The sequence below is a fragment of the Ictidomys tridecemlineatus genome, chromosome 4 (genome assembly GCF_052094955.1).
Source record: "Ictidomys tridecemlineatus isolate mIctTri1 chromosome 4, mIctTri1.hap1, whole genome shotgun sequence".
Taxonomy (NCBI): Eukaryota; Metazoa; Chordata; class Mammalia; order Rodentia; family Sciuridae; genus Ictidomys; species Ictidomys tridecemlineatus.
Window position 1 is genome coordinate 162490807 of NC_135480.1, and position 27211 is coordinate 162518017.

Sequence of the window (27211 nt, forward strand, 5' to 3'; positions counted from 1 at the left end):
GTGGAAATGAGGATGCTGCTATCCTGGCTGATCTGGAGTCTGGGTTAAGCTTAGATCCTGGGTTCTATGAAGACACTCTGTATGTGCATGCCTTCTAAACAGGGAACACAATTTTCTTTTTCTGAACACTTGTCTACACTTTTGCTCCTCCCCACTCCTTTTTTTTTCATTTGTGTATGATTCTGAATCTATTGATTTTCCAATAGAAGTGTATTGCTTTTACAATAGAAAGTGGGTTTCCTAGTAAATTTCAGATGTGACAACCCAAATGGATACTTAGAAATTAAATGGGAAGTGTCTTTGACCTAAAGATAGAAGTGTATGTAGAACCAGAGGCTGGTAGCAAAGATTTGTTCTGTGTAGCTAGAGGGCTATTAACAGTCATTTTTACTTCAGTACACAAAGAATTTTTATTTTGCTAATTACAGTCTTATTTTCCAATTTTTCTGTGTAATACCTTTATTTTGTTATCTTCAAAATTTCTGAGCTGGGCACAGGGGATTCACTGGTGACATTGTCCTTTAGTAGAACCCAATGTTATAAAAAACTAGTGACCTCCAGTTGTTATACAGGACTGTAATTCCAATCCTCTCTCTCTCTCTCTCTCTCTCTGATGCACACATACTTTTTTTCATCTGTAAATATTCTCTTCTCTGTGCTATAAATGAATTTTTAGCCCTTACCCTAGCATTCATATTTCCCCCCACTACTCATAGAGAGTCTTCTTCCTCAGACCTATGAATCTTGTATTTGTTCATGTTTCACCAGATCATCTCTGGCGGTAAAACTCTATCTGAATGGGATTGCTCTTTGATTCATTCACAGCAAAAGCTGCTGATTACTGGAGAATGAGCTTCTTTCTGTTCCCCTTCTTTTAAAACATATTCCTACAGGTCTGTGTTGTTGTGCTTCACTGAGCCACATGATCAGAGTTAATGTAGACATTGTCTCTTGTGTTTGACATTTTCTTACTGAGGTCTGTAGTGTGCCTCCATCTGCCAATAATCCTGGGAGGAATCCAGGTTTTTTTCAGCTGCTTATGAATACAGACACACTAACTGTAATACAATGCTATTTCGCCAGCACCACCTGGATCTCAAGGTGGTTATTGCAACTGGTAACACCCCCTGATTTCAGATGACAAAGTGTCTTCAGACTACACTCATCAGACTGAGTCCAACAAGAAGCACAACTGGATGACACAAGGATTCCTTTACTGAAAAGGGACTTGTTTCTTTGATGGCAAAATAATATTCTCTCAAAATCCTTGCCACTGTCCCTAAAGTTCTTATCAGAAGGACCCTAGCTCTCAGTAGTGACCATCTTCTTTCCTTGATAGAGTTCCCCAGGTATCGAAAGAGTTAATAGCTCTCAGATGCTGATAGCAAAGTTTTGTCCTGTCAACACAGTTAAGAGGACGTATCTAATAAGAATTATTTTACCTTCAAAAGCCAAGTTATATTTATTTTTCTAATTAGTTTTATTGTCCAATTCTTTCACTAAATAGGATTCCTGTCCTTCTCAAATTTTCTCAGGTGGGCACAGGGCACTCATGAATGACACTATCCTTCATGTGAAGATAATCTTACAGAAACATATGGCCTTCAGTTGGTCACACAGTCAGCATGGTTCAACTGGGGGTCATTGTTCCTTAGTCTCTGTCTCACTTTGGCAGTGCACTGTGGTGAGACTCAGACTATTATGTCATGGAGAAAAAGTCTTCTTTCCTGTCCTTCGTAATTTTTTTCAGTTTCATTTTTGGTACATTCTTTTAAATAGTGGTTACCAGGCAAACTTTGTCTTTTTGCTCCTGCAACAGGTTCTGATAATGAAGTCAGACAAATAATGGAAAGTAAAAGAAAGGTGGAAGCCTGTACTGTTTTTCTCTACAATTTTCACAACTTCAGAATTTTTTTTTTGTTTCTCATTTCAACTTTTCTAAAAGGCAAAATTAGACAGTTTGTGGGTAAAAGGGAAAAATGGAAGTCTTAATTTCATGAAAGTAAAAGAAGAAAGTGACTTTCCCTTGACTAATGGCAGAGTGTAACTTGGCCACAAGCAATGCAGCAGAGTTGAGCCCCAGGACCATGGCAGAGGGGAAGACTGAGGGCCAATGTTCAGGTGCCCATGGCATGCTTCATGTTTCATGCTTCTGACAGAGGCTCAAAGACTGGGATGTTGTGGGTCAATGGACTGCTGCAGCTCTGCAAGGCCAGCCACTACCTGTTCTTTCATTTAATCCAAATGTGATCAGCCCTGAGGAGAAGAGAGGGGAGTCACACCAACCATCAGCAGCCTGGCACCAGGCACCATGCTCACCCTGTCTGGCAGGACAGTGGGTATTGACCTTGCCTGTACATTCCAATTAGGTCATAATCTACTCAGACAATGAAAAGACTGCCTTGAAAAACCTAGAGTTGAAAGCAGGGAACTACATAACCCTAAAGTCTTGTTTTTGAAACTACTAAACCACTAATAATTATATTTAAAATGATACCACCAAAATTCATTGCGGGTTGACTATAGACCAACCACCGTTCTAAAAACTTAAAGTACTAAAGTATTAACTCACACTTCTCAATAGCACTATTTGTGTTAGGTCACGTAGACAGTAGACAGCTCCTTGAAGACCGTCATTAATCTGGAAGGACAAACTATTCCAAATATATTAATAACCCAAGGTCAGCACCTCAGGGAGAGTTGAGGTAATGGCTTGTCTGATGAACAGTTTTCTGTTTAACAATAGCCCATCACCTTCAGTTCCTCAGTGATTCCATGATGGAGTCTCTGTAGGGCAACCTGCTGAGCTTCCTGTTCTCATTCCCAAAGATGACAACTCCACTCCAGCCCTGCCCAGATCTTGTGTTGTCTAGGAGAGTATGCAGGAGAGAATCTCCTCTCCACTTTCTCTTAAAATCTTGTGGTTGAATTATCAGTTGAGAATAGACCTTTTATATGACCTCAATGTAATAGTATAATGGCTCTCTATACAGAAAACTTGAAAGACTATTGACCAAGGAGAATCGGGTTTCAACTCTAAAATCAGCCATAGTGTGAAGAATGGTTGTCCCTATTTATTTTTCTAGATTCATTCTTTTTTAAAAAAAAAAAAATCATGAATCAATAGTGATTTCTGAGGAAATGAAAGCCTTGTTCTCTATGCAGTCTTCTCCTTGGAGGCTCCTAACAGAGGCACAGAGGTGTTCCTAGAGTCTTCGGCAGCTCATAAGGAGCAGATCTCTATTTACTGTGTTTCTGTGCCCAGGAAGATATGCAGGGAGGTTGAGGTGCAGCTACCTCCTCCTCCCTACACTCACAAAGCCCTGTTTTCTCTAGTTGCTGCCGCCCCATGATCTGTTGCTGCTCCAAAGGAGCCAGGGCAGCACCAAGGGGTCTCCCTGTGTCTTGCTTCTCCAGGCCGGATCTTTAGGGACCAGGAGGAGCAGGCTGAGATAGAACCCCTTGCTGCCAGCTCCATGACTCCTTCACCTCAGTTTTCCAACACTTTCCAATACATAATAAATTAACTTCTGGATATGATCAGGAGGGGGTTATAGAGGTTTTTCAGGGTAAGGTGAGAGTACAGAGCCAAAATGAGCAATCTTGGTGCATGAAACATAAAACAACAAAGAAGAAAAAGTAAAATCACACCAAAGAAATAAAGAATATAGGGAAATAACCAAAGAATGGAAAGGATCATAATATTCAAAAGGTGTTCAGCAATGAGAAGAGAGAGAGAGAGAGAGAGAGAGAGAGAGAGAGAGAGAGAGAGAGAGAGAGAGAGAGAGAGAGAGAAAACAGATACACAGAGAGAAGTCTGCAAGGTGAATCCATAATTGTAAGATTAAATTGTAAACCTTAAAGGCAAGGACTAAAACACGTAAAAATACAACTTGGAGTTTCCCAATCCCTCACTACTCTCATCTGGAAAGAAGAACTGATTTCTTCTGGAAAGCAGAAAGATTGGGACTGTGGCCTGAGTAAATGGTGGGTGATCCCTTTTCTTACTCCAAGCCCCTTGTTGCTAGCTGAACATTTCACAGACAATTCCTGATTATCCTCTTTAGTAACAACATTACTCAGACTTCTTTAAACTTCCTAAAGTCTTTCCAAATGGAGTCCTCCAAAAATATTTGCCAGGAGTAAAGGTATGTGTGTGGGGGAAATCTCTTGCGGAAGTTTCTGGCAAACCTAGAACTTTCACTCAATATTCTCTTTCAGTGGTGGCTGCATTCGCTTCCAAAGAAAATTTAGAGCCAGAAACCATAATGGAACAGGAAGCATATGAATGAAGGAGCAGGGCAGGTTATTTAGGAGTGAAGAGGAGAGCACACTGGGGCTTTCTGCACCAGGGAGGGAGGAAACTGTTGTGATATGGGAGTGACAGGAAAGGATCCAGGGAAATAGGCAGAGGGGGAGTGTTGCAGGCATCATAATCCACAAATAAAATATTTGTATGCACATTTATGCTATATGTGTATATTATGGATAATATGATACAGTCATATATAATGTACCATGTAATATGTTATTCATAAATACACACACAGGCACTTGAGTGTAAAACATTAATCTCTATAAAAGATACTTAAAAACCTTCAACTCCAGTTTGAATATTCATTAGTTATTTTCAATGTCAAATATATCTAATGCAAGTCTTCTCCAGGACAACTCCCATTTGTGTTTTTTAAATTATTGTCATTTTACCACTAGAAACACAAAAAGAATTAAAAAGGTCACTATTTTTATATAAATTTTTATGGAATATAAGACAATTGTTCTCACATTAAGCTCTCACTAATGGAAGAAACTCTGATAAATGTTTCAGTTTGATATGCACAACTACAGAAATATTTGCACCCTATTTTACATTTGTGAAAACTGAGTCACAGAGATGTTTAATGAACTGCCCAGAATCAAATTTAGATACAAGTAAAATCTAGACTTAGTGCAGAATCTTGTACTGCATGTCATAAGTAATTATGTTTCATATTTTGAAATTTGATGCATTTTAATCCTAATATAACACATTCTTGCTTGCTGTATTTTAGTGATCAATGCTATGATATTATCTTTCTTATTTTTTGGTCAAGTGTTTACTCAAACTTGCTTTTTACTTTAGACATTGGTGATGAGAATTTTTTTTTTTTAATTCCAGTTTCGTTTTTCTATCTTATGGAAGAAGGGTCCCAGACTATTATAGTTATTGCAAATTAATTTATTGTTAATCCCTAATAGTTTAAGGTTTTATAAAATCATCACCATACATACATATGAAATCTTAATGTAGAAAAAAAGAAGAAATAGAAAAGAAGAATTCTTGGCATACCTATCTCTGATAGAAAATGAGCAATTTTTTGAATAATAGTATTAAAACCTGTATTTCCTAAAATTGTTGTATAGTAGTGGTAATGAGATTTAGGATAATGAATCCATTTGATCTTAAAATAATGTACATAAGATTCAATTAGTGTTTCTAAAACGATTCCTAAGGAATCTGCACCAAAAAATATAAGTTCTCCTTTTTCATTTATAAATAAAATATAAATATTCTATTTATAAATAAAATAAAATCCTGATGAAATAAATAATTTAAGCCCTGTGATTTGCAGCTTGGATAGAACTGGAGATCATTATGTCAATTAAGTGAAATAAACCAAGCACAGGAAGACAAGTGCCATAGGATGTCACTCAAATGTGAAATAGAGAAAGTTGATCTTCTAGAAACTGAGAGTGAATGGTGGTTACCAGAGATGAGAGAAAGTGAAAAGTGAGGAAAGATGGGGAAGGCTGATTAATGGATGCCACAGTACAAATGGAAAGGAGCTAGAAGGTGGTGGGCAATTGCAGGACATGGCACTAACCTCCTGTGATTTGAAAAAGCTGGAGGGAGGGATCTTGAGGGTGTTCACAACAGAGACATGATCAACATTAAGGAGATCTATTTAACCTGATTTAAACATTAAGCATTAAACATGTTTAAACATTTAAACATGTATACACAGTGTATAAACGTATCAAAAATAGCACAGTATTCCATTAACATGTACAATTTTTATGTTTTTTTACGTATCATTTAAAAATAGATTAATTAATCGAAGAAGAATATCAGTAAGCTGTTGTGTGTATTGAAGTCATCACAGAAGTGGGAAAATAGATGGGATTGGCAAAATCAGTGAGAGAGAAATCAGAATTCCTAAGCAGTGGAGTTGGTAGAAGTACAAGTAAGAGAAGTACCATTGTATACATCTTCTTCTTTTTTTAATTTTCATTCTTTTCTTTCATCATATCCAGATTTGTATTTATTTTATGTTAATCTCAACACCAAAAGCAACCATGTTTAACTTGATTGGAAAATAAAAAAATAATAATGATATGGATGAAATGAACTCAACATTGAAATGAACATTTAAAAATTAAGTCCAATTCCATTGAGATAAAAATGAAAAAGGATGAAAAGAAATATTTATGTAACCCCTCACCCACATGCAGGAATGTAAAGAATTTAAAATTCAAGAAGTATCTACAGTAAAATATAAATAAAAAACCAAAATAAATTGATTAAATATCAAGAAAGTGTTTTATTAATCACAGTGTAAAGTTATATATAATTTTATGTAAAAAATAAATCAATTTTATAAATAGATAAACAAATAAATATTTAAATAGATAATAGATACATCTGCAGGGATGTAAGAAACTAGTCCCTGTAGATTTGAACACAATGTTGCCTAAACTTCTGAACACATCTGACAAATTGGATGAATTTTTGTCACAATTAAGCAGCAACGAGAGTCTTTGAAATGGAAGAACTTGTGGGAGTGTGGCAGGGTGTGTTCGTAGGTGAGAAGCATTTCCCTGCTGGTCCGGGTCTCATTCCATGCTCCTTAGTCTTGCATACAAGTTGGCTGATGAAGAGAAGGATTTCATGATTTCTGCTCTGACCACCTCCCAGGCACAAGGCAGGTATTTCTTCTCCTTCAGGTAGACAGTGATCCTGTGGAAGTACTTCCTCACAGCCCTCAGGGGAGCCTCTTCCACCCCCACCTGCTGGGTCCCACAGTCTTTCAGGTCATCCAGCTGCTGATGGAGGCCAGTGAGGAAGGTGTTCAGGAGGGTCTGGTTCCAAGCAGCAAAGGCCTCCTGGGTGCTGAAGAGGTTGAAGACCTGCTGCGTCATCTGGTGGAGAACAGCAACAGCTTGAGCCTTCTGCACCTGCTCACCCTCCAACTGCTCCTTGGGGAAGGCAAAGTCCTTTCTGTAGTTCAGGCAGGAGAAAGTAGGAATTCTCCTCATTTTTTCCAGAAGTGTCAAGGCACCCTCCTCATTTCCATCAGGAGTTTCAAGACCCAGGTTGTAGATCTGAGGCAGGTCACAGCTCAGGGAGCAGGTGGACTTGCAGATGATCAACACTAAGGTCAGTAGCAAAGCCAAGGGCAAAGCCATTGGGGATCTTGCAGATGCTGCAGGGCTTCCTGAGATGGGTGATCTTGGACCTTTGCCTCTAGGTTCTCTGAAGACTTCGCTTTGTGTCTATGTCTTAAATAGAGAACACACTACATACCATTTTCTGAATGTCATTCCCACAACTTTCTACTTTTGTTTTTCCTTCCCTTTATGCATTGTCTACTTGGGTTTTCAGCAGTGTTTCTCAACTATTTTGGTTTTCATTATTGTTTTCCTTCTACTTCTCCCCATCAACCCCACCCCCTATCAGATCCTTTTAATAAGTTTATTCCTAATGAAAAAATTTATTAAAATTTATAAGACAACTATATTCTATATCAGTATATGTACTTCTGTACATTAAAAGTATGAACTTAACATTCTTATTCAATGCAGAATTAAGAGTGACAAAATTTAAGCTGAGAATCACACTTAGAAATTTTTTTTACATTTAAGTGACATTAATATTTGAATTTGTAGAGTAACCTTTAATTTATTTCATAAACTCATAAATTTGTATATATCAAATTATGCTGAATATTAAATTTAAAAATAGATAATAATATCAATATCTTGTCCTTCAAAATGATTTAAACTTTTTCAAAGGTAAAAATAAAAATTTTTTTGCAATGATTTTTAAGGTACTTTGCTTCACATGAGAAATAATTTTAACCTCATTAGCTATTAGATATTCAACCTGAGATTATTAACAACTTTTCAGTATTTAATAGAATTATTGATCTGATTTCAAACTTCACTAACTTAAGTAATATAATATGAACTATTTCCAATTTAATTCTCAAAACCCACCTCAAACTTAGAAGCTCTGTTGCTCAAACATCGGAAACAACTTCAAGACCACAGATGACAACTCACATATAACCAAAGTCCACTCTCACAATAGCCTTTGAGATCAAAGGAATGAGGAGAGAATGTTCTGCAATGTACCATCAGTTTGTCATAGGTTCAATCTTGCATGTATCTTGTCTATTTTCCATGAAGTCAATGTGTTTTTCATGTGTCACATAAGAAAACCCAACCAAGAAAAGGAGTACTAAGAAACAAGAGTTGGTCGGATAGAACTGAGCTTTAGAGAGCCATGTTTTCTTTTTCACAGTGCAAGAGTTAATGTTTGCAGGGCTGGGGATGTGGCTCAAGCGGTAGCGCGCTCACCTGGCATGCGTGCGGCCCGGGTTCGATCCTCAGCACCACATACCAACAAAGATGTTGTGTCCGCCGAGAACTAAAAAATAAATATTAAAAATTCTCTCTCTCTCTCTCACTCTCTCCTTAAAAAAAAAAAAAAGAGTTAATGTTTGCAACTTTGGAAGTGATATAATCAGCAATCTCTAAGATATCATCGATTTAAATCTTTCTTTGTGTATTTGCATTAAAGTTCAAGTTTCTCAAAGAAGTTTCATAGGTCCTGAACCAAGTTGGTTGTTTTTTTAAACTGTTTTACACTAATTTTTTAATTCAATAGATATTTTGAGAGAGAGAGAGAGAGAGAGAGAGAGAGAGAGAGAGAGAGAGAGAGAGAGAGAGAAATTTTTTTAATATTTATTTTTTTAGTTTTCGGCGGACACAACATCTTTGTTTGTATGTGGTGCTGAGGATCGAACCCGGGCCACACGCATGCCAGGCGAGCGCCCTACCGCTTGAGCCACATCCCAGCCCCCAAGTTGGTTTTTTTTATTAAACAAAAGAAAACATCTTTTTCCTAAATTTACAACTAGGTAAATATTGGGTATGAACATGTGAAGCATTAACTTTCAGCCTCAATTTTGAATTCTTGGTTTACATTTTTTATTTTCCATAGAAAATTGGATTGCTTCAGCTCTTTAGGTTCCTACTTTTTCAGTGGTTGGTTGGTTATGGGATTTTTTTTTAGCACATCAACTCTTTAACAAGTGTACTTTATGTTATTTATTGGAAATACTCAGTATTAGGCCTAATTATGGTCCCTCAAGAAATATGTTTTACTGAAAAGGTTTCTCAGATTTTCTATTCCTACTAGAAAGGTGTTTATGAATATCAATGATATTGTGCTTCATCAGGGCCATATTTCCTACTATTATAATGGACAATGGCAAATATTTCCATCTATTTCTTGAGTGACAATGCCTATTAAGCTTATATTTAAAACCACTGGAATTCTAGTTCATTTAAGTTTCATATGATTCTAGGGCTTCTTACTGCAATTGCATAATAATTTCAGACTTTGCCTAGTGCCACATTAAACTCACAAGTATTACTTCACTTCTTCTTTGCTCATCTGTATTTTCTTATTCTAGAAAATAACTAGCCTGGTGTCATGTAGAAAGAAACATATCTATACAACTCTCCCTGAATCACACAGCTCACAGCATACCATGATACTCTCTGGGGGAAGTAGTCTTGTGCTCACAAATCATCAATCTTTCATTCTTCCTGTCCTTTTTGGGTATAGACCAAATTCTCAGATGATATGAATCAATATAAATAATTGAGACATCAAATTAAAAAGTTATTAAAAAATTTAAAAAACTTACAATTGTATCAAAATAAAATACTCAGAAACAAGCTGAACCTTAGAATAACAAGAACTGTACAATGAAAAGTACCAACCATTGCTGAAAGAAGTGAAAGAAGATGCAAAAAAAAATTAAAGGATATCCAGTTTTTATGGATTGGAAGATTTAATATTGTCAGGATGTTCCTAATATCCAAAGAAATCTACAAATACAATGCAAGCCCTAACAAAACCACAGAGGCATTTTTTTTCCTCACAGAAATAGAATATACTACGCTAAACTTCATATGGAATCTCAAAGGACCAAAAGAGCCAAATCAATCTTGAGAAAGAAAAACAAAGCCCACCCTTCCTGATTTCAAAATACATTACAAAACTACAGTAATTTAAAAAATATGATAATGGCATGAGATCAGACATCTAAATCAATGGGAATAGAATAGAGAACTCAGAAATAAACCCTTAAATATGAGGTCAAAAGATCTTTCTAAATTCTTCTTCAATTTATTTCTTTAGTGTTCTGTAGATTTTATTGTAGAGGTCTTTCACCTCTTTTCTTAAGTTGATTCCCAAGATTTTTTTTGAGGCTATTGTAAATAGGGTAGTTTTCCTAATTTCTCTTTCAGAGGATTCATCACTGATGTATAGAAATGCTTTTGATTTATGGGTATTGATTTTATATCCTGCTACTTTGCTGAATTCATTAATTAATTCTAGAGTTTTTTTTTTTTTGGTGGAGTCCTTTGGATCCTCTAGTTATAGAATCATGATGTTAGCAAATAATGATAATTTGAATTCTTCTTTTCCTATTCGTATCCCTTTAATTTCTTTCATATGTCTAATTGCTCTGGCCAGTGTTTCAAGTACCATGTTGAATAGAAGTGGTGAAAGAGGGCATCTTTGTCTTGTTTCAGTTTTTAGAGGTAATACTTCCAATTTTTTTCCATTTAGAATGATGTTGGCCTTGGGTTTGGCATAGATAGCTTTTACAATGTTGAGGTATGTTCCTACTATTCCTATTTTTTCTAGTATTTTGAGCATGAAAGGTGCTCTGTTTTGTCAAATGCTTTCTCTGCATTAATTGATATAATCATATGATTCTTTTATTTAAGTCTATTAATGTGATGAATTATATTTATTGATTTCCATATGTTGAATTAACCATGCATCCCTGGAATGAACCCCACTTGATCATGGTGCACTATTTTTCAAATATGTTTTTGTATGCAATTTGCCAGAATTTTATTGAGAATTTTTGCATCAATGTTCATCAGGGATATTAATCTGAAATTTTCTTTTCTTAATGTGTCTTTGCCTGGTTTTGGTATCACGATGATACTAGCTTTGTATAATGAGTTTGGAAGAGTTCCTTCCTTTTCTATTTTGTGGAATAATTAATAATTATGGTATCATATCTCCCACGCTGTGGGATAGGGAAAATTAATAATATCAAAATGGCCATACTACCCATACATGATTCAATGTAGTTCCAATTAAAATTCCATTATCATTCCTTATAGAAATAGAAAAAGCAATCATGAAATTCATTTGGAGGCCCAGAATAGCCAAAGCAATCCTTAGCAAGAAGACTGAAGCAGCAAGCATCACAATACCAGACCGTAAAGTATACTTTAAAGCTATAGTAACAAAAAAGGATTGGTATCAGCACCAAAATAGACATGTAGACCAATGGTATAGAATAGAAGACACAGAGACAAAAACCAAATAAGTACAGTTATCTCATACTAGACAAAATTGACAAAAACATATAGTGGAGAAAAAATAGCCTCTTCAACAAATGGTGCTGGGAGAACTGGAAATCCATATGCAGCAAAATGAAACTAAACTCCTATCTCTCACCATGCACAAAACACAACTCAAAGTGGATCAAGAACCTAGGAATTAGGCCAGATCCTGTGCCTAGTTGAGGAAAAAGTAGGTTCAAATCTTCATCATGTCAAATTAGGTCCTGATTTCCTTAACAAGAATCCTAAAGTGCAAGAAATAAAATCAAGAATTAATAAACAGAATGGACTCAAATTAAAAAGCTTCTTCTCAGCATAAGAAACAATCAATGAGTTGAAGAGAGAGCCTACATTCTGGGAGCAGATTTTTGCCACATGCATAGCAAATAGAGCACTAATCTCTAGGGTATACAAAGAACCTAAAAACTTAACATCATAAAAACAAACAACCCAATCAATAAATAGGCTAAGGAGCTGAACATATACTTCTCAGAAGGTGATATACAATCAATCAACAAATATATGAAAAAATGCTGAACATCTCTAGCAATTAGAGAAATTAAATCAAAACTACTCTAAATTTCATCTTATTCCTGTCAGAATGGCAGTTACCAAGAATACACACAACAATAAGTGTTGGAGAGAATGTAGGGAAAAAGGCACACTTATACAACACTGGTGAGACTACAAATTGGTGCAACCAATCTGGAAAGCAGTGTGGAGATTCCTTAGAAATCTTGCAAAGGGTACTCTTGTACATTGCTGGTGGGACTGCAAACTAGTACAGCCAATTTGGAAAGCAGTATGGAGATTCCTGGGAAAGCTGGGAATGGAACCACCATTTGACCCAGCTATTGCCCTTCTCGGACTATTCCCTGAAGACCTTAAAAGAGCTTATTACAGGGATACTGCCACATCAATGTTCATAGCGGCACAATTCACAATTGCTAGACTGTGGAACCAACCCAGATGCCCTTCAATAGATGAATGGATAAAAAAAATGTGGCATTTATACACCATGGAATATTACGCAGCACTAAAAAATGACAAAATCATGGATTTTGCAGGGAAATGGATGGCACTAGAGCAGATTATGCTTAGTGAAGCTAGCCAATCCCTAAAAAACAAATACCAAATGTCTTTTTTGATATAATGAGAATAACCAGGATTAGAGCAGGGAGGAAGAGCAGGAAGGAAAGATCAACATTAAACAGATACAATAGGTGGGAGGGAAAGGGAGAGAAAAGAGAAATTGCATGGTAATGGAGGGAGACGCTCATTGTTATACTAAAGCACTCATAAGAGGTTGCGAGGGGAATGGGTAAATAAACAAGGAGAGAAGTGAAATACAGTAGATGGGGTAGAGAGACAAGATGGGAGGGGAGGGGAGGGGGGATAGTAGAGGATAGGAAAGGGAGCAGAATACAACAGTTACTAATAGGGTGCCAAGGCCAATGTCTCGGCTTGGCACCAGAATCACGAGGCACTCACAGCTTTGTAGGTTCAAACAGCAATTCTTTATTCCAGCTCTCACACCACCTCCACACAGGTCCAGGGGCAAACGCGTTCTGCTGTCTCCCTCACCGACCACCTACTCCACGAGGCTCTCTCCAAATCCCATTTTAATCTCACGAGAACTCAACGGGAACAAGCAGCAGGAACACCCTAATCCCAGCAATAATCTTCAACCGCCAACTTCCCTAAAACCCATTATCTTAAACTGGCAACGCCTTAAACTCAAGGAGCCGGTTACTTCCTCAAACCTGATCAGCTCTAAACCCGAATCCGCCTTGGTCCTTGAGCAAGGTCACCTTATTAAAGCATGCATGCAATGTTCCATCAAATGTCCTCTAAGCAGCATGGGGTACGCTTGGCAAGGAAATTTCGATGCGTCATTCCTACTTGGTAATGGCCCTCAGCAATAGGGCATTATGTAAAAATGTGGATATGTAACAGATGTGATTCTGCAATCTGTATTTGGGGTAAAAATGGGAGTTCATAACCAACTTGAATCTAATGTATGAAACATGATATGTCAATAGCTTTGTAATGTTTTGAACAACCAATAAAAAAAATAAAAATAAAAAAAAATAAAAAATAAAAAAAAAGAAATATTGCAATGGAACCACCATTTGACTCAACTATTCCACTCCTTGATCTATACCCAAAGGACTTAACATGAGCATACTATAGTAATGCAGCCACATCAATGTTCATAGCAGCTCAATTCACAATAGCTAAACTGTGGAAGCAACCTAGATGCCCTTCAATAGATGAATGGATAAAGAAATTGCAGTATATAAGAGAAGACCAAGATGGTGGGCTAGAGGGAGGCTACGTTCTGTGTTGCTTCGTGACCTGGGATTCACGTAGTGGGAATACTATTTCTCTGTGAGTGTTTAGAGGACCCCTGATGGTTTCTCTTGCAAGAATCAAGGCTGCTGTAACCACGCAGGTCTCCAGGCCTCAGCATTAGAGCAAAACTCTCAGACACTTGCCCACACAGGACCTCTGGGTGCCTGAGTAAGACTATGAGCATTAGCACATGCGCAGGACTCCTGGCTGCTCACCTGGCAGGAATTCTGGCCACCACTCCCAGGCAGGACACCCAGCTTCTGCCCACATGCAGGAACTCCAGCCTCAACTCCTATGTGGCCTCCCACCTACCAATGTGGAGCTCCCCTGGTCACCTCCATCTTGGGATACTGCAACCATTGCCATAGTTCTCTAGACACAGTAGCCTTCATTGATAAATGTTGTGTGTGTTCTTATTGCTTCATTGATCTCCCATTCCCCAATTTTGATCCCTCTCCTTGTACTTCTCTATTCCCTGAGACACCCCAATTTGAAATTAGGCCAATATATAACCTTACAGTGTTCAAGTTAAAGAGTTGCAGGCCTCTTATTTTAAATAAAAATCTAAAAATGATTAAACTTGGTGAGCAAGTCAAATCAATAGTTGAGATAGGACAAAATCTAGACCTCTTTACCAAACAGTCAACCATGTTGTGAATGCCAAGGGTAAGTTCTCCAAGGAAATTCAAAGTGCTACTCTAGGGAATGATAAGTATGCTAAATAGCTTTATTGCTGATATGGAGAAAGTTTTAGTATTCTGGATAGAAGATCAAAGCAACCTAATACAGAGAAAGAAACCAGCTCTCTTCAGTTCTGTGAAGTATGAGAGAGGGAAGAAAGATACAGAGGAAAAGTCTGAAGCCAGCAGAGGTTGGTTCATGAGGCTTAAGGAAAGCAGCCAAGTCCACGACATAAAAGTGCCAGGTGAAGGAGCAGGGGCTGAGGTAGAAGCCTCAGCAAGTTATCCAGAAACCCCAACATACCTGATGAAGGCAGATATCTCCATAAAACATATTTTCAGTGCAGACAAAACAGCCTTATATTGGAAAAAGATACCATCTAGGACTCTAGAACTAAAGATATGTCAGTTCCTGCCTCAAAGCTCCAAAGGACAGACTGACTCTCTATTGTTATGGAATAACATAGCCAATTTTCACTTGCCATGCTGAAAATCCTAGGGCCCTTAACAATTAATTATTCCAGAGATACTCTACCAGTGCAAATGAAAGAACAAAGCAACAATGACGCACATCTGTTTATAACATAGTTTGCTGAATATTTGAAGCTTACTCTTGCGATTTGCTACCCAGAAAAAAAGAAGATTCCTTTCAAAATATTAATGCTTATTAACAATGTCCCAAGTGCTCTGATGGAGATGTACAAAAAAATTAGTATTTTTCTCATGTCTAACACAACACCCATTCTGCACAAAATGGATCAAGGAATGAGTTTAAGTCTTAGCATTTGAGAAATATGTACTTTAAGGCTATAGCTGCCATTGATAGTGATTCTTCTGAAAAGCTTCTGGATTAACTGTTCTAGAAACCACTAAGAACATTCATGACCCATGGAAAAAGGTTAAAACAGTAAAATTAACAGAAATCTGAAAGAAGTTGATTTCAGACCTTATTGGAGACTTTGACTAGTTTAAGATATTAGGAAATAAGTGAAGATAAGGCAAAAGATAACAAAAAAACTAGAAGTGGAATTAGAAGTGGAATCTGAGTATATGACTGCTTGGTTATGGCCTCATGATAAAACTTTAATGGATAAGGAAGGAATTATATCTTCTGGATGTGCAAAGAAAATAATTTCTTGAGATGAAATCTATTCCAAATGAGATGTTGTAAATATTGTTTAAATTAGAAAAAAATGATTCAAAATATTACTTAAATTTAGTTGACAAAGCAGAGGATTGGCTCCAGTTTTGAACAAATTTCTATTGTGGGTAAAATGCTATTAAACAGTGTTGCACACTAAGGAGAAATATTTCATAAAATGAAGAGTCAGGCCAGGCATGGTGGGGGCATGCCTGTGACCCCAGTGGCGAAGAGGCTGAGGTAGGAGGATCAGGAGTTGAAAGCCAGCCTCAGCAACATAGTGAGGCCCTAAGCAACTTAGCAAGACCCTGTCTCAACAAACAAACAAACAAATGGCTGGGGATGTGTCTCAGTGATTAAATTCTTGGTCTCCTCCCCCCCCAAAAAAGTCATTGGACTTGGAAAACTTCATCGTTGTCTTATTTTAAGGTATTACCATACTTACTCCAAAAATCAGCCACCACTGCACTGATCTGTCAATAGCTTCAAGGGCAAGACCCTTCACCAGCAGGAAGATTAGGATTTGCTATAAGCCCAGAGGATTGTTAGCAATTCTTTAGCTAATAAATTTGTTTTAAATTAAGACATACAGATTTTTCAGTATATAATGCTGATGATCACCAAATAGGCTACAATAAAATGTATTCACATCTTTTATATTCCCTGAGAAAATTGGAATTCTTGTGACTTGCTTTATAGCGTTAGTGCTTCATTGCAATGATCTGGAACTTAATGTGTAATTTCTTCAAGATATACCTGCATAGACTTAAACATAAGACCTGAAAGCTACAATAAGCCAGGTAGAAAAGTTGAAGAGAAAACTCAAGATTCAGCAACAAATTCTTGGATATGACACCAAAAAAACACAGACAACTAAAGCCAACATAAATAAACAGGGCTACATCAAAATTTAATAAGTTTTGTGCATCAAGGACACAAACTAAAAAGTAAAAAGGTAACTTTTAGAATGGTAGAATATATTTGCATATCATATAATGATATAATAATATCAGACACATGCTATGATGTGATTAAACCTTGAGGCTCTTGTGCTAAGGGATGTAACCCAGGTTTGAAAAAAGAAATACAGTGTGGTTCCACTTATGTGAAGTACTTGAAAGTAGGTAGAATGCAAATTGCCAGGGTTGGAAGGGGGGTAGGGAAGAAAGGGAAGTGGATGCTTAATGGGAATAGGGTTTCTGTTTCGTAAAATGAAAATGTTTGGAGATTGGTTGCAGTTGCACAACAGTGTAATTATACTTACCATTACTGAACTATGTATTTCAAAAGGGAGAGATGGTAATTTTTTTGTGGGGGGGTGGGGTACTGGGGATTGAACCCAGGGGCACTCAACTACTCAGTCACCTCCCCAGCACCTTCTTTTTATTTTTTATTTGGATACAGGGTCTTGCTGAATTGCTGAGGCTGGTCTCGAGTTTCCAATCCTCCTGCCTCAGATTCCTGGAGTCATTCAGATTACAGGCATGAACCCTCAACCCATCAAAATGCTGAATTTTTGGAACTGGGGTTGTGGCTCAGTGGTAGAGCACTTGCCTAGCACCTGTGAGGCACTGGGTTCAATCCTCAGCACCTAATAAAATAAATAAAGATACTATGTTCATGTATAACTAAAAATATATTTTAAAAAGATGATTAATTTTGTGTTAAGTATATTTTATCATTTCTTTCATTTTTGTGTTTTAATTTACATATAATTTTTTTACTTATTTATGGGGAATATTATTGGGTTTTATATGTAAAAAATGTATAATGATCAAATCAGAGTAATTGGCATTTCTATCTCCCTAGATACTTTCATTTCTATGATTGAGAAACTATAAACGCATTTCTAGTTGTTTTATGGAAAATTATTTTTTTTTTTTTGGTATCAGGATTTGAACTCAGGGACACTCAACTACTAAGCCACATCCTCAGCCCTACTTTGCATTTTATTTATAGACAGATCTCACTGAGTTGCTTAGTACCTTGTGGTTACTGATAGTGGTTTTGAACTCATGATCCTCTGCTTTCTCAGCCTCCTGAGTTGCTGGGATTACAGTATTACTTTGTATAGTTGTTTGGATTTTGGATACAAAATATTTCATAGATACTTATGATAAACCCATTGGTCCACAGTGCAGGTATATTTAGAGGTGGGATTTTTCAAAAATGATTGGACATGAGGGTCTGACCTCATCAGTGGATGAATACATTAAGAGTTAATAGTGGTTGACATTATTGGGAGGTGGTAGAAACAATAGGAGGAGGGACCTAGTTGAAGAGAGTGTTAAGGGCATGCCATGGGAAACTATATCTCATCCCCAGACTATTTCTCCCCCATCTCTGCTACAATTTTCATGAGGAGCAGCTTTGTTCCACCACACACGTCCACCATACTACCCTGCCTTGCATCAGGACCAAAGCAATGAAGTCAATCAGTAACAGAACAAAACCTCTGAAACCATGAGTAAAAACAAATCTTTCCTCTTTTAAGCTATATTTCTTAAACAAAAACTCTTAATAAAATATTAGCAAACCACATTCAAAAACCTCTTAAGAAGATCTAGTAGGCTTCATTCCAGGGATGCAGCATTGGCTCAACATATGCAAATTAATAAATATAATTCACCATTTAAGTAGAATTAAGAACAAGCATCATATGATCATCTCAATAAATTCAGAAATAGCCTTTGATAAAAATCCAGCACACATTCATGTTAAAAACATTAGAAAAACTAAGATAGAAGGAAATTAACTCAATATTATAAACGCTTTATATGACAAACCTAAAGCCAACATCATAGTGAACAGAGAAAAACTGAAAGCATTTCCTCTAAAATCAGCAAAAAGACAAGGACCTGCACTCTCATCACATATGCTCAATGTAGTTTTTGAAACTCTAGCCAAAGAAATGAGACAAAGAGAAGGAAATGAATGGGATACAAATAGGAAAAGAAGTCAAACTATTTCTGTTTGTTGATGACATGATAGTATATATAGAAGACCCTCCCCCTCCAAAACAAAAAACCTCCATGAGAAGACTTCTAGAGCTGATAAATAAATTTAGCAAAGTAGCAGAATACAAGATCAACACTCATAATCAATACCTTTCCTATGCTTCAACAGTGATTCTGTTCAAAAAGAAATTTAAAAGATCATTCCTTTCACAATAAACTCAAAACCAAACAAACTTGGGTCTTAATCTAACCAAGGAGGTGAAAGATGTCCACAATAATAGTCACAGAACACTGAAGAAAGAAATTGAAGAAGAACTTAGAAGACAGAAAGACCTCCCATGCTCTGGGATAGGCAGAATTTATATTGTCAAAATGGACATACTACTAAAAGCAATATTCAGATTCAAAGCAATCCCCATCAAAATACCAATGACACTTTTCACAGAACTAGAAAAAAAAGTCCTTAAATTCACTTGGAAGAATAAGAGACTCAGAATAGCCAAAGCAATTCCAAGCAAGAGCAATGCTGGACGAATTACAATACCCAATCTCACATTATATCACAGAGCTATAGTAACAAAACCAACATGGTATTGTCATCCAAACAGATATGAAGACCAATGGAACTAATGGAAGATACAGAGACAAATCTACAGATAGTCATCTAATTCTTGACAAAGTTGCCAAAAATATACGTTGAAGAAAAGACAGCCTTTTAAACAAGTGGTACTGGGAAAACTGGATATCCATATGTAGAATAACAAAATCTTTCATCCTGTACAAAAGTCAAATGAAAATGAGTCAAAGACTTGGGAATTAAACCAGAAACTGTGCAATTGCTATAAGAAAACATAGGATCAATATTTCATTATATAGATACATGCACTGACTTCCTTAGTAAGATCCCTAAAGCCCCAAACATAAAACCAAGAATCAATAAGTGACGTACCATCAAATTAAAAAACTTCTGCACAGTTAATGAAATGATTAAAAGCATGAAGACAGAGCTTACAGAATGGGAAAAAAATCTTTGCAAGCTGCTTCTCTGATAGGGTATCCATATCCAGAAAATATAAAGAATTCAAAAAACTTAACACCAAAGAATCAAATAACCAAATCAATAAATGGGCAAAAGAACTAAACATACACCTCTCAAAATGAGAAACACAATGGCCAATCAAATATATGAAAAAATATTGAACATATCTAGTGATCAAGGAATTGTAAATCAAAACTCTACTAAGACTGCACCTCACCACAGTGAATATGGCAATTATCAAGAATACAAATAATTATAAATGCCATTAAGGATGTGGGGGATAACCCACATAAGGTATAGTGATACACTGTTGGTAGGATTGCAAATGAGTACAACCACTCTAGAAAGCAGTATGGAGATTCCTCAAAAAACTAGAAATGGAACCACAACAAGACCCAGCTATCTCATTCCCTGCTATTTATCTAAAAGAACTAAAATCAGCAAACTATATGGATACAGCAACTTCAATGTTTATAGCAGCCCAATTCATAATAACCAAATCACGGAATCAGCCTGGATTCTTATTAATAGATGAATGGGTCAAGAAAATGTGATATTATACACACCATAGAATTTTATACAGCCATAAAGAAGAATGAAACAATGGCACTTGCTGATAAATGGATGGAAACAGAGGAAATGTTGCTGGACTCAGCAAATCAAAGGTTGAATGTTTTCTCTCATATGTGGAAACTAGAGCAAAATAAGGGAAAGAAGGCATCAGGGGTGGGATCAGATATCACCAATATATAGTTGAAGGAGGAGAATGAGAAGGAGGAGGGGAAAAAGGGAAAGAGAAAAGAAATATGGAATGAATTTAACAAAGTCATGCTACATGCATTTATAAATGTGCCAAAGGAAATTTCACCTTTATGTATATGTAGAAAGTACCCATCAAATGTAAATAAATGAATGAAGGAGCAAAAGAAAAAATCAAAAGAGTAGAATAGGGAAAATGATGAAGGGTAGAGGAAGAGAAAGGGGAATAATGATTGAAATCAAATTCCTTGCATCTATGATTTTGTCAAAATGAACCCCACTGCTATGTTATATAATTAACTATATATAAGAATAATGTTCTAGTAAAAAAGAATTAACAAATGAAATGGAATCAAATTTGAAAATTTCTGATCCATGGAGATGATTGAGTGTAAAGAGAAAATTTCTGCCAGCTCCTCCTCTGAGAAAAGATTAACATACAGGATATGTAAGAATTCAAAGAACTTAACACTAAAAAACCATTTAATAAATGGCAAATAAACTGTTTGGATATTTCCAATAAAGAAATATAAATGACTAGCAAACATGAAAAAAAGGTTCAAAATCCCTAGCATCAGGGAAACGGAAATCAAAAGTACACAGAGGTTTTTAATCTTACAGCAGTTAGGATGACAAGCATCAAGAATACAAATGAACATCAAGGTTGGTGAGGATGTGGGGGGAAAGAAACACTTAACCACTGTTACTAGGACTGTAAAGTAGTACAACTATTATGGAAACCAGTATGGAGGTTGCTCAGGACACTAAAAATAAGTATGCCATGTCACTCAGCTAGATCACTCCTGAGTATTTATCCCAAAACTATAATCAGCAGCTGAAATGATACATGCATACCCATGTTTACAGCAGCACAATTCAGACATACACATACATACACACACGCACACGCACACACACACACACACACACACACACACACACAATGGAGTTTTATGTAGCCATAAAGAAGAAGGATATTATGGCATTTTCAGTTTCATGGATAGACCTGGACAACATTGTTAAGAAAAATCAGCCAGATTCAAAAAGTCAAGATTTGTATGTTTTCTCTCTTATGTGGAATCGAGACAGACAAAGGTAGGAAAAAAAACACTTTTGATGAAAATAGTAGGGTGATGGGAAGAATAGAGGACAGCATTAACATGGGGGAGGAGGAGAGTGAAATGGGAGGTACTGTGAAATGAAATTAACCACATTAAGTTATGTGCATCATATGAATATATCACTATGAATCCCACTATCATGGATTATTTGAATGCACCAGTTTAAGAGGCTAAAAATAAATGCATAATGAAACAAAGAAATGTGGTGTCTCATTAATTGCTGAATGTTCTCCAGTGCCTGCCTGTGACCCTGTAGTTCAAGTGCTGTTCACATATTGCTTATTTCTGAAGGAGCTGCCTCATAACTAGGATTGAGAGATTCGGTGGCCTCATGAATAATCTCCCTGTGCTGGAAGCCTTGCTGACCCCCACTGGAGCAACCCTTCACCCTGCCAGACCTCTGCAGTCTGCTGTGCTCTCCCTGTCTCTCATGCTGGGGAAACTGATGTTGTCCTTATCTCTGGGGGTGGGAGGTGGGATTCTGCTCTCTGCCTCCACTTCAGTCATCTGGGGGTGAGGGGTTGGATTCTGCTCTCTGCCTCCACTTCAGTCATCTCTCCATGTTAGGTGACACAAATTGAAGGATTCTGAATCAGAAATCTGGCTTTATAATCTGAAGGAAAAAGAGACTCATTTCTTCATTTCCTGAGGACCAGCTATTGTTCCAGTGGACACTTTGAGCGTCACTCTTATCCTTCTATTCTCAAACTGGCTCTTTGAACTTCTTCCCATTTTTAGACATGAGCTTTGATATTGTGAACATGTAAGTTTGTCACCTTTCTGGGGAGTCAGAACACAGAAACCTCTAAATAGGGGCATAGTTGAATTCTGCTGCTGAATTCTGCGGCAGTTCATTGGTTATAAGGTGTCAGCAGGTTCCCTCTGCTTACTGTGTTTCTGTGCCCAACTGGATATCAGTGGGCATTGACCTCCATAATTCAGGCATTAATAGACAGGGAGAGTCAGGAGTAGCCATGTTCACTTTCATGATCATGAAGCTTGAAAAACTTGATTGTCTCTAGGTTGTGCTGTGTCGTGATTCTTGGACCCCTTGCACACTGCTTTAATCTTTCTGTACCCCTTATTTGGGTGAACTAGATGTGCCAGAGTGTGGCTGGGGATGGTTGAAGCACAGAATGTCTCTGCAGTGAGGAACATTGGATGACCCAGTGTTGACTGTCCCCCTAGCCCACCCATGACCTATACCTCCAGCCCTGCCTCTAGGCTCAACGTTCTATTGAACATGTAACAAGTTAATAAAACATGGATTTGAAGCACTGTATGGTTACAAAGATTATCACAGAAAGATTATATTATGGAATTAGCCATACAGCCTTTCCAAATAATATACACATAAAGTCTGATATGAATATATTGAAAAATTACATGAAGTGTAAGTAAGCAGAAAAAAAAGAATGGAAGAGGTCATAATGATTGAAAGATGTTAGCACTCAAAGACAGGTTTATCAAAAACAACACAGCAGCAACAACAACAAAGTCCATCCATGTAGCTCTGCTCCTGAACTAGTTTCCAAACAAATAACGGAGAAGGAAAGAAAGGTAAGAGATCAAAACCACTCTTCGTGTAAACAGCAGCCCTCTATCTCATTAACAGGAGTGAAGCAATGTAAAGGTCCAGGGTATACTTAGATTTGAGAGATCCCAGCTGAAATGAAGCCCCTTCCTCCCTCCTGAGCTGTTCACAATCACTTCCCAATTCATTTATGAATCTCAATGCTGGGAAGATTGTTTGAGTCCTTTCTGGTCCTACCCAAACAGAGTCCACAGGGTCAGCTGGCAGCTGTGTCCTCTGAAGTCCTTTACTCTCCCCTGTTGTTCTGATAACCAAGTCTAGACTGCACTTAGACAATCTCATGCTTCATTGAGAGTAAGTGAAAACTTCCCTCTAGTTATAGGGCAAAGGAATGGAATCTGGATCATAGGAAGAAATTTGTAATGCACCATCCAACAAGAGATTTTCCCTGACTTCCCTTAAAGCTCCACATCACGTGGGCGGCTCCCCATCTCCAGCTTTGTGTCTTAGGAAGTTGAAAGGAGTGCTGGGCCAGGAGAGTCTGGACTGCTGAGCAGGTTGGAGGGGAAAAAGAGGCACTGTGAAACTTCCCCGCCGACCCCCACAGTCCTGTCCATTTTCCAGAGGACAGGACCTGCCTGAAGCTGGAGTATTTTCCCTTTCTAAGATATAAATGCCAAGAAAACAAGTTCCACTACTCCAGTGATTTCTTTTCAGGAAAGTACCTCTTCATCCCTAGTGGCCAGTAGGTGGCGGTCGTCCCCTGTAAGCTTGTGATAGCCTCAGAGTACAAGAGATCTTGCGGTTTCCTTTTAGCTACAAGTACTGTGACATCACTGTCACAGGGACATTCCCTCATTTCCAAAAATATCCATGACGCTTGAACAAGAGCCAGTCACTTAGGAGTTTCTGACAAACCGAGAACTTTCACTCAACATTTGATTTCAAATGTGGTATCTGTACTACTAAAGGGAAAGTGATGAAAAACCACAAGGGAAAACAGCTGTATGCATATGCAGAGCAGGCTAATGAGGAGTGAAGGAAGACCCCCCGAGTGGGGAATTCTAGAGGAAGGGGGAAATGATTATTTTGATTTTTCTAATGAAAGAATGTAAGCCAGAGCAATAGGGAGGAATGTGCCAGCCATCAGAATCTCAGGGGAGCACCATGTCTTTCACTTCAGTTTTGTAAATGAACTCCTCATTCAGAACTGTCGACAAGCTGTCATTTCCTGACTGAATCTAGACATTAGACTCATCATTGTTCCAAAGTAGTTTCTGCAATATGAGGAGAAATCCTGATGCAGTGGTAGGACTTCTGCATAGATCAGAAACCTGCCCCCAAACCTGTCACTGCCCTTGTCACTCTGGGCCACCGCCACTAGTCCCTGAAAGAGTTTCCCTTGGCCTTTATGCACTGGATGCTGCTTTCTCTTTCCTTTGGGTACAGCTACTATGACATCACATGCAACGGAAATCGCACATGAGAGAGAGCTCTCCAGCAGATGTCTGTGCAAAACCTAGACAATTTATAGAACTTCTGCTTTCTATTTGTGCTGCACTTTTCTTTGGGGAAACTGTAAAGCTGAAACCACAACACATCAGAAAGCATCCCCGTGTGAATGGGCAGGCAGGTGAAGGGAGAGAATGACAAGGGTGTCCTGGAATTCTACCTGAGAGAGGAAGGAAACTGTGGTGCTATGGGAATGTGTTCTGGGATGCTGAGGGAAAAGGGGTGTTCCAGGAGCCAAAATCGAAACGAAACACCTTGTGTCTTTTGCACCTTCATGGAGAGGTTCATTCCCACTGTCAGGTATTAATGTAAGTCATCATGTCCTGAGTGCAAGTAAAGGACACTTTGTTAAAGTGAAAAAGAATCATTCTTAAGCCTCCGCAGAACCCGATAGAATTATGGACATTCGGGCTGCCTCCTTTAGTCGTCAGGGACTGAGAGGTAGCGCACACTTCTAAGAATTTTCTAGAAAGACAAATACTATTCTCCTAGACAACAAAGAAAAAATAAGAAAATACTACCTAATGTTAAATTTTCAGCCTATGAAAGGTACTGTGCAAAAGGATTTGAAATGCAACTGTTTGTTTAGTATTCACAAAACTCCTAATATTTTGTTTTTGTTTTTCTTTATTTTTAATGGTTCTTTTTTATTTTTTCAAATACTGATTTGTTGTACATGATGGCAGAATGTGATTCATTTCACATTACACATATAGAGCACAAATTATCAAGACACTGGTTGTACACAAAGTATTTTCACACCATTCGTGTCTTATACATGTACTTAGGGTAATGATGTCTAACTCATTCCACCATCATTCTTACCTTCTTGAGCCCTCCCCTTTCCCATCCCTCCCCTTTGTCCTATCTAAAGTCCCTCCATTCCTCCAATGCTCCCTGCACCCCCATTCTCCAATCGTCATTATGTGTCTGCATCCTCATATCAAAGAAAACATTTGGCCTTTGTTTTTTTGGAATTGGCTAACTTCACTTAGCATTGTGTTCTCCAACTTCATCCATTTACCTAAAAATGCCATGATTTTATTCTCTTTTAAAAATGCTGAGTAGTACTCCATTGTGTATACATACCAAAGTTTCCCTACCCATTCATCTACTTAAGGACATCTAGGTTGATTCCACAGTTTAGCTATTGTGAATTGTACTGCTACAAACATTGATATGGCTGTGCCCCTGCAGTATGATGTTTTTAAGTCCTCGGGTATAAACCAAGGAGTGGGATAGCTGGATCAAATGGTGGTTCCATTCCTAGTTTTTCAAGGAATCTCCATACTGCTTTCCAGATTGGCTGCACCAATCTGCAGTATGAGTTTTCCCTTTTCCCTACATCCTCCGCAACACTTATTGTTGTTTGTATTCTTAATAGCTGCCATTCTGATTGGAGTGAGATGAAATCTTATGATCGTTTTGATTTCATTTCTCTAATTGCTAGAGATGTTGAGCATTTTTTCATATATTTGTTGATTGATTGTATATCATCTTCTGAGAAGTGTCTGTTCAGTTCCTTGGACCATTTGGATTATTTATTTATTTTGTTTATTTTGGTGTTAAGAGTTCTTTATATATCCTAGAGATTAGTGCTCTATCTAATGTGCTTTTGGTAAAGATTTTCTACCATTTTGTAGGCTCTGTATTCATCTCACTGATAATTTCTTTTGCTGAGAAGAAGCTTTTTAGTTTGAATCCTTGGTTTGATCCTTGGTTTTAATTCTTACACTACAGGAGTTTTTTAAAAGAAAGTTGGAGTCTAATCCTACATGATGGAGATTTGGGCCTACTTTTTCTTCCATTAGGTACAGGGTCTCTGGTTTAATTCCTAGATCCTTGATCCACTTTGAGTTGAGTTTTGTGCATGGTGAGAGATAGAGGTTTAATTTCATTTTGTTACATGTGAATTTCCAGTTTTCCCAGCACCATTTGTTGAAGAGGTTATCTTTTCTCCAGTGCATATTTTTGGTGCCTTTGTCTAATATAAGATAACTGAAGTTATGTGGGTTAGACTCTGTGTCCTCTATTCTGTACCATTGGTCTACAGATCTATTTTGGTGCCAATACCATGTGGTTTTAGTCACTATTGCTGTGTAGTATAGTTTTAGGTGTGGAATAGTAATGCCACCAGCTTCATTCTTCTTGCTAAAGATTGCTTTGGCTATGCTGGGTCTCTTGTTTTTCCAGATGAATTTTATGATTGCTTTTTCTATTTCTATGAGGAATGCCATTGGGATTTTGATTGGAATTGTATCAAATCTCTATATGGTCATTTTGACAATCTTAATTCTGCCTATCAAAGAACAAGGTAGATCTTTCCATCTTCTAAAGTGTTCTTTAATTTCTTTCTTTAGTATGTTGTAGTTTTCATTGCAGAGGTCTTTCACCTCTTTTGTCAAATTTA

General features: G+C 37.4%; 1 protein-coding gene across 1 annotated transcript; it reads right to left on the minus strand.

The window, feature by feature from the left end:
* Positions 1–6813: 6813 nt before the first annotated feature.
* LOC101974316 (interferon alpha-5) lies at positions 6814–7599 on the minus strand. Its single transcript, XM_013363182.3, has one exon. It carries the CDS (start codon positions 7444–7446, stop codon positions 6874–6876), a length of 573 nt encoding a protein of 190 aa, XP_013218636.2. The 5' UTR covers positions 7447–7599; the 3' UTR covers positions 6814–6873.
* Positions 7600–27211: the final 19612 nt, after the last annotated feature.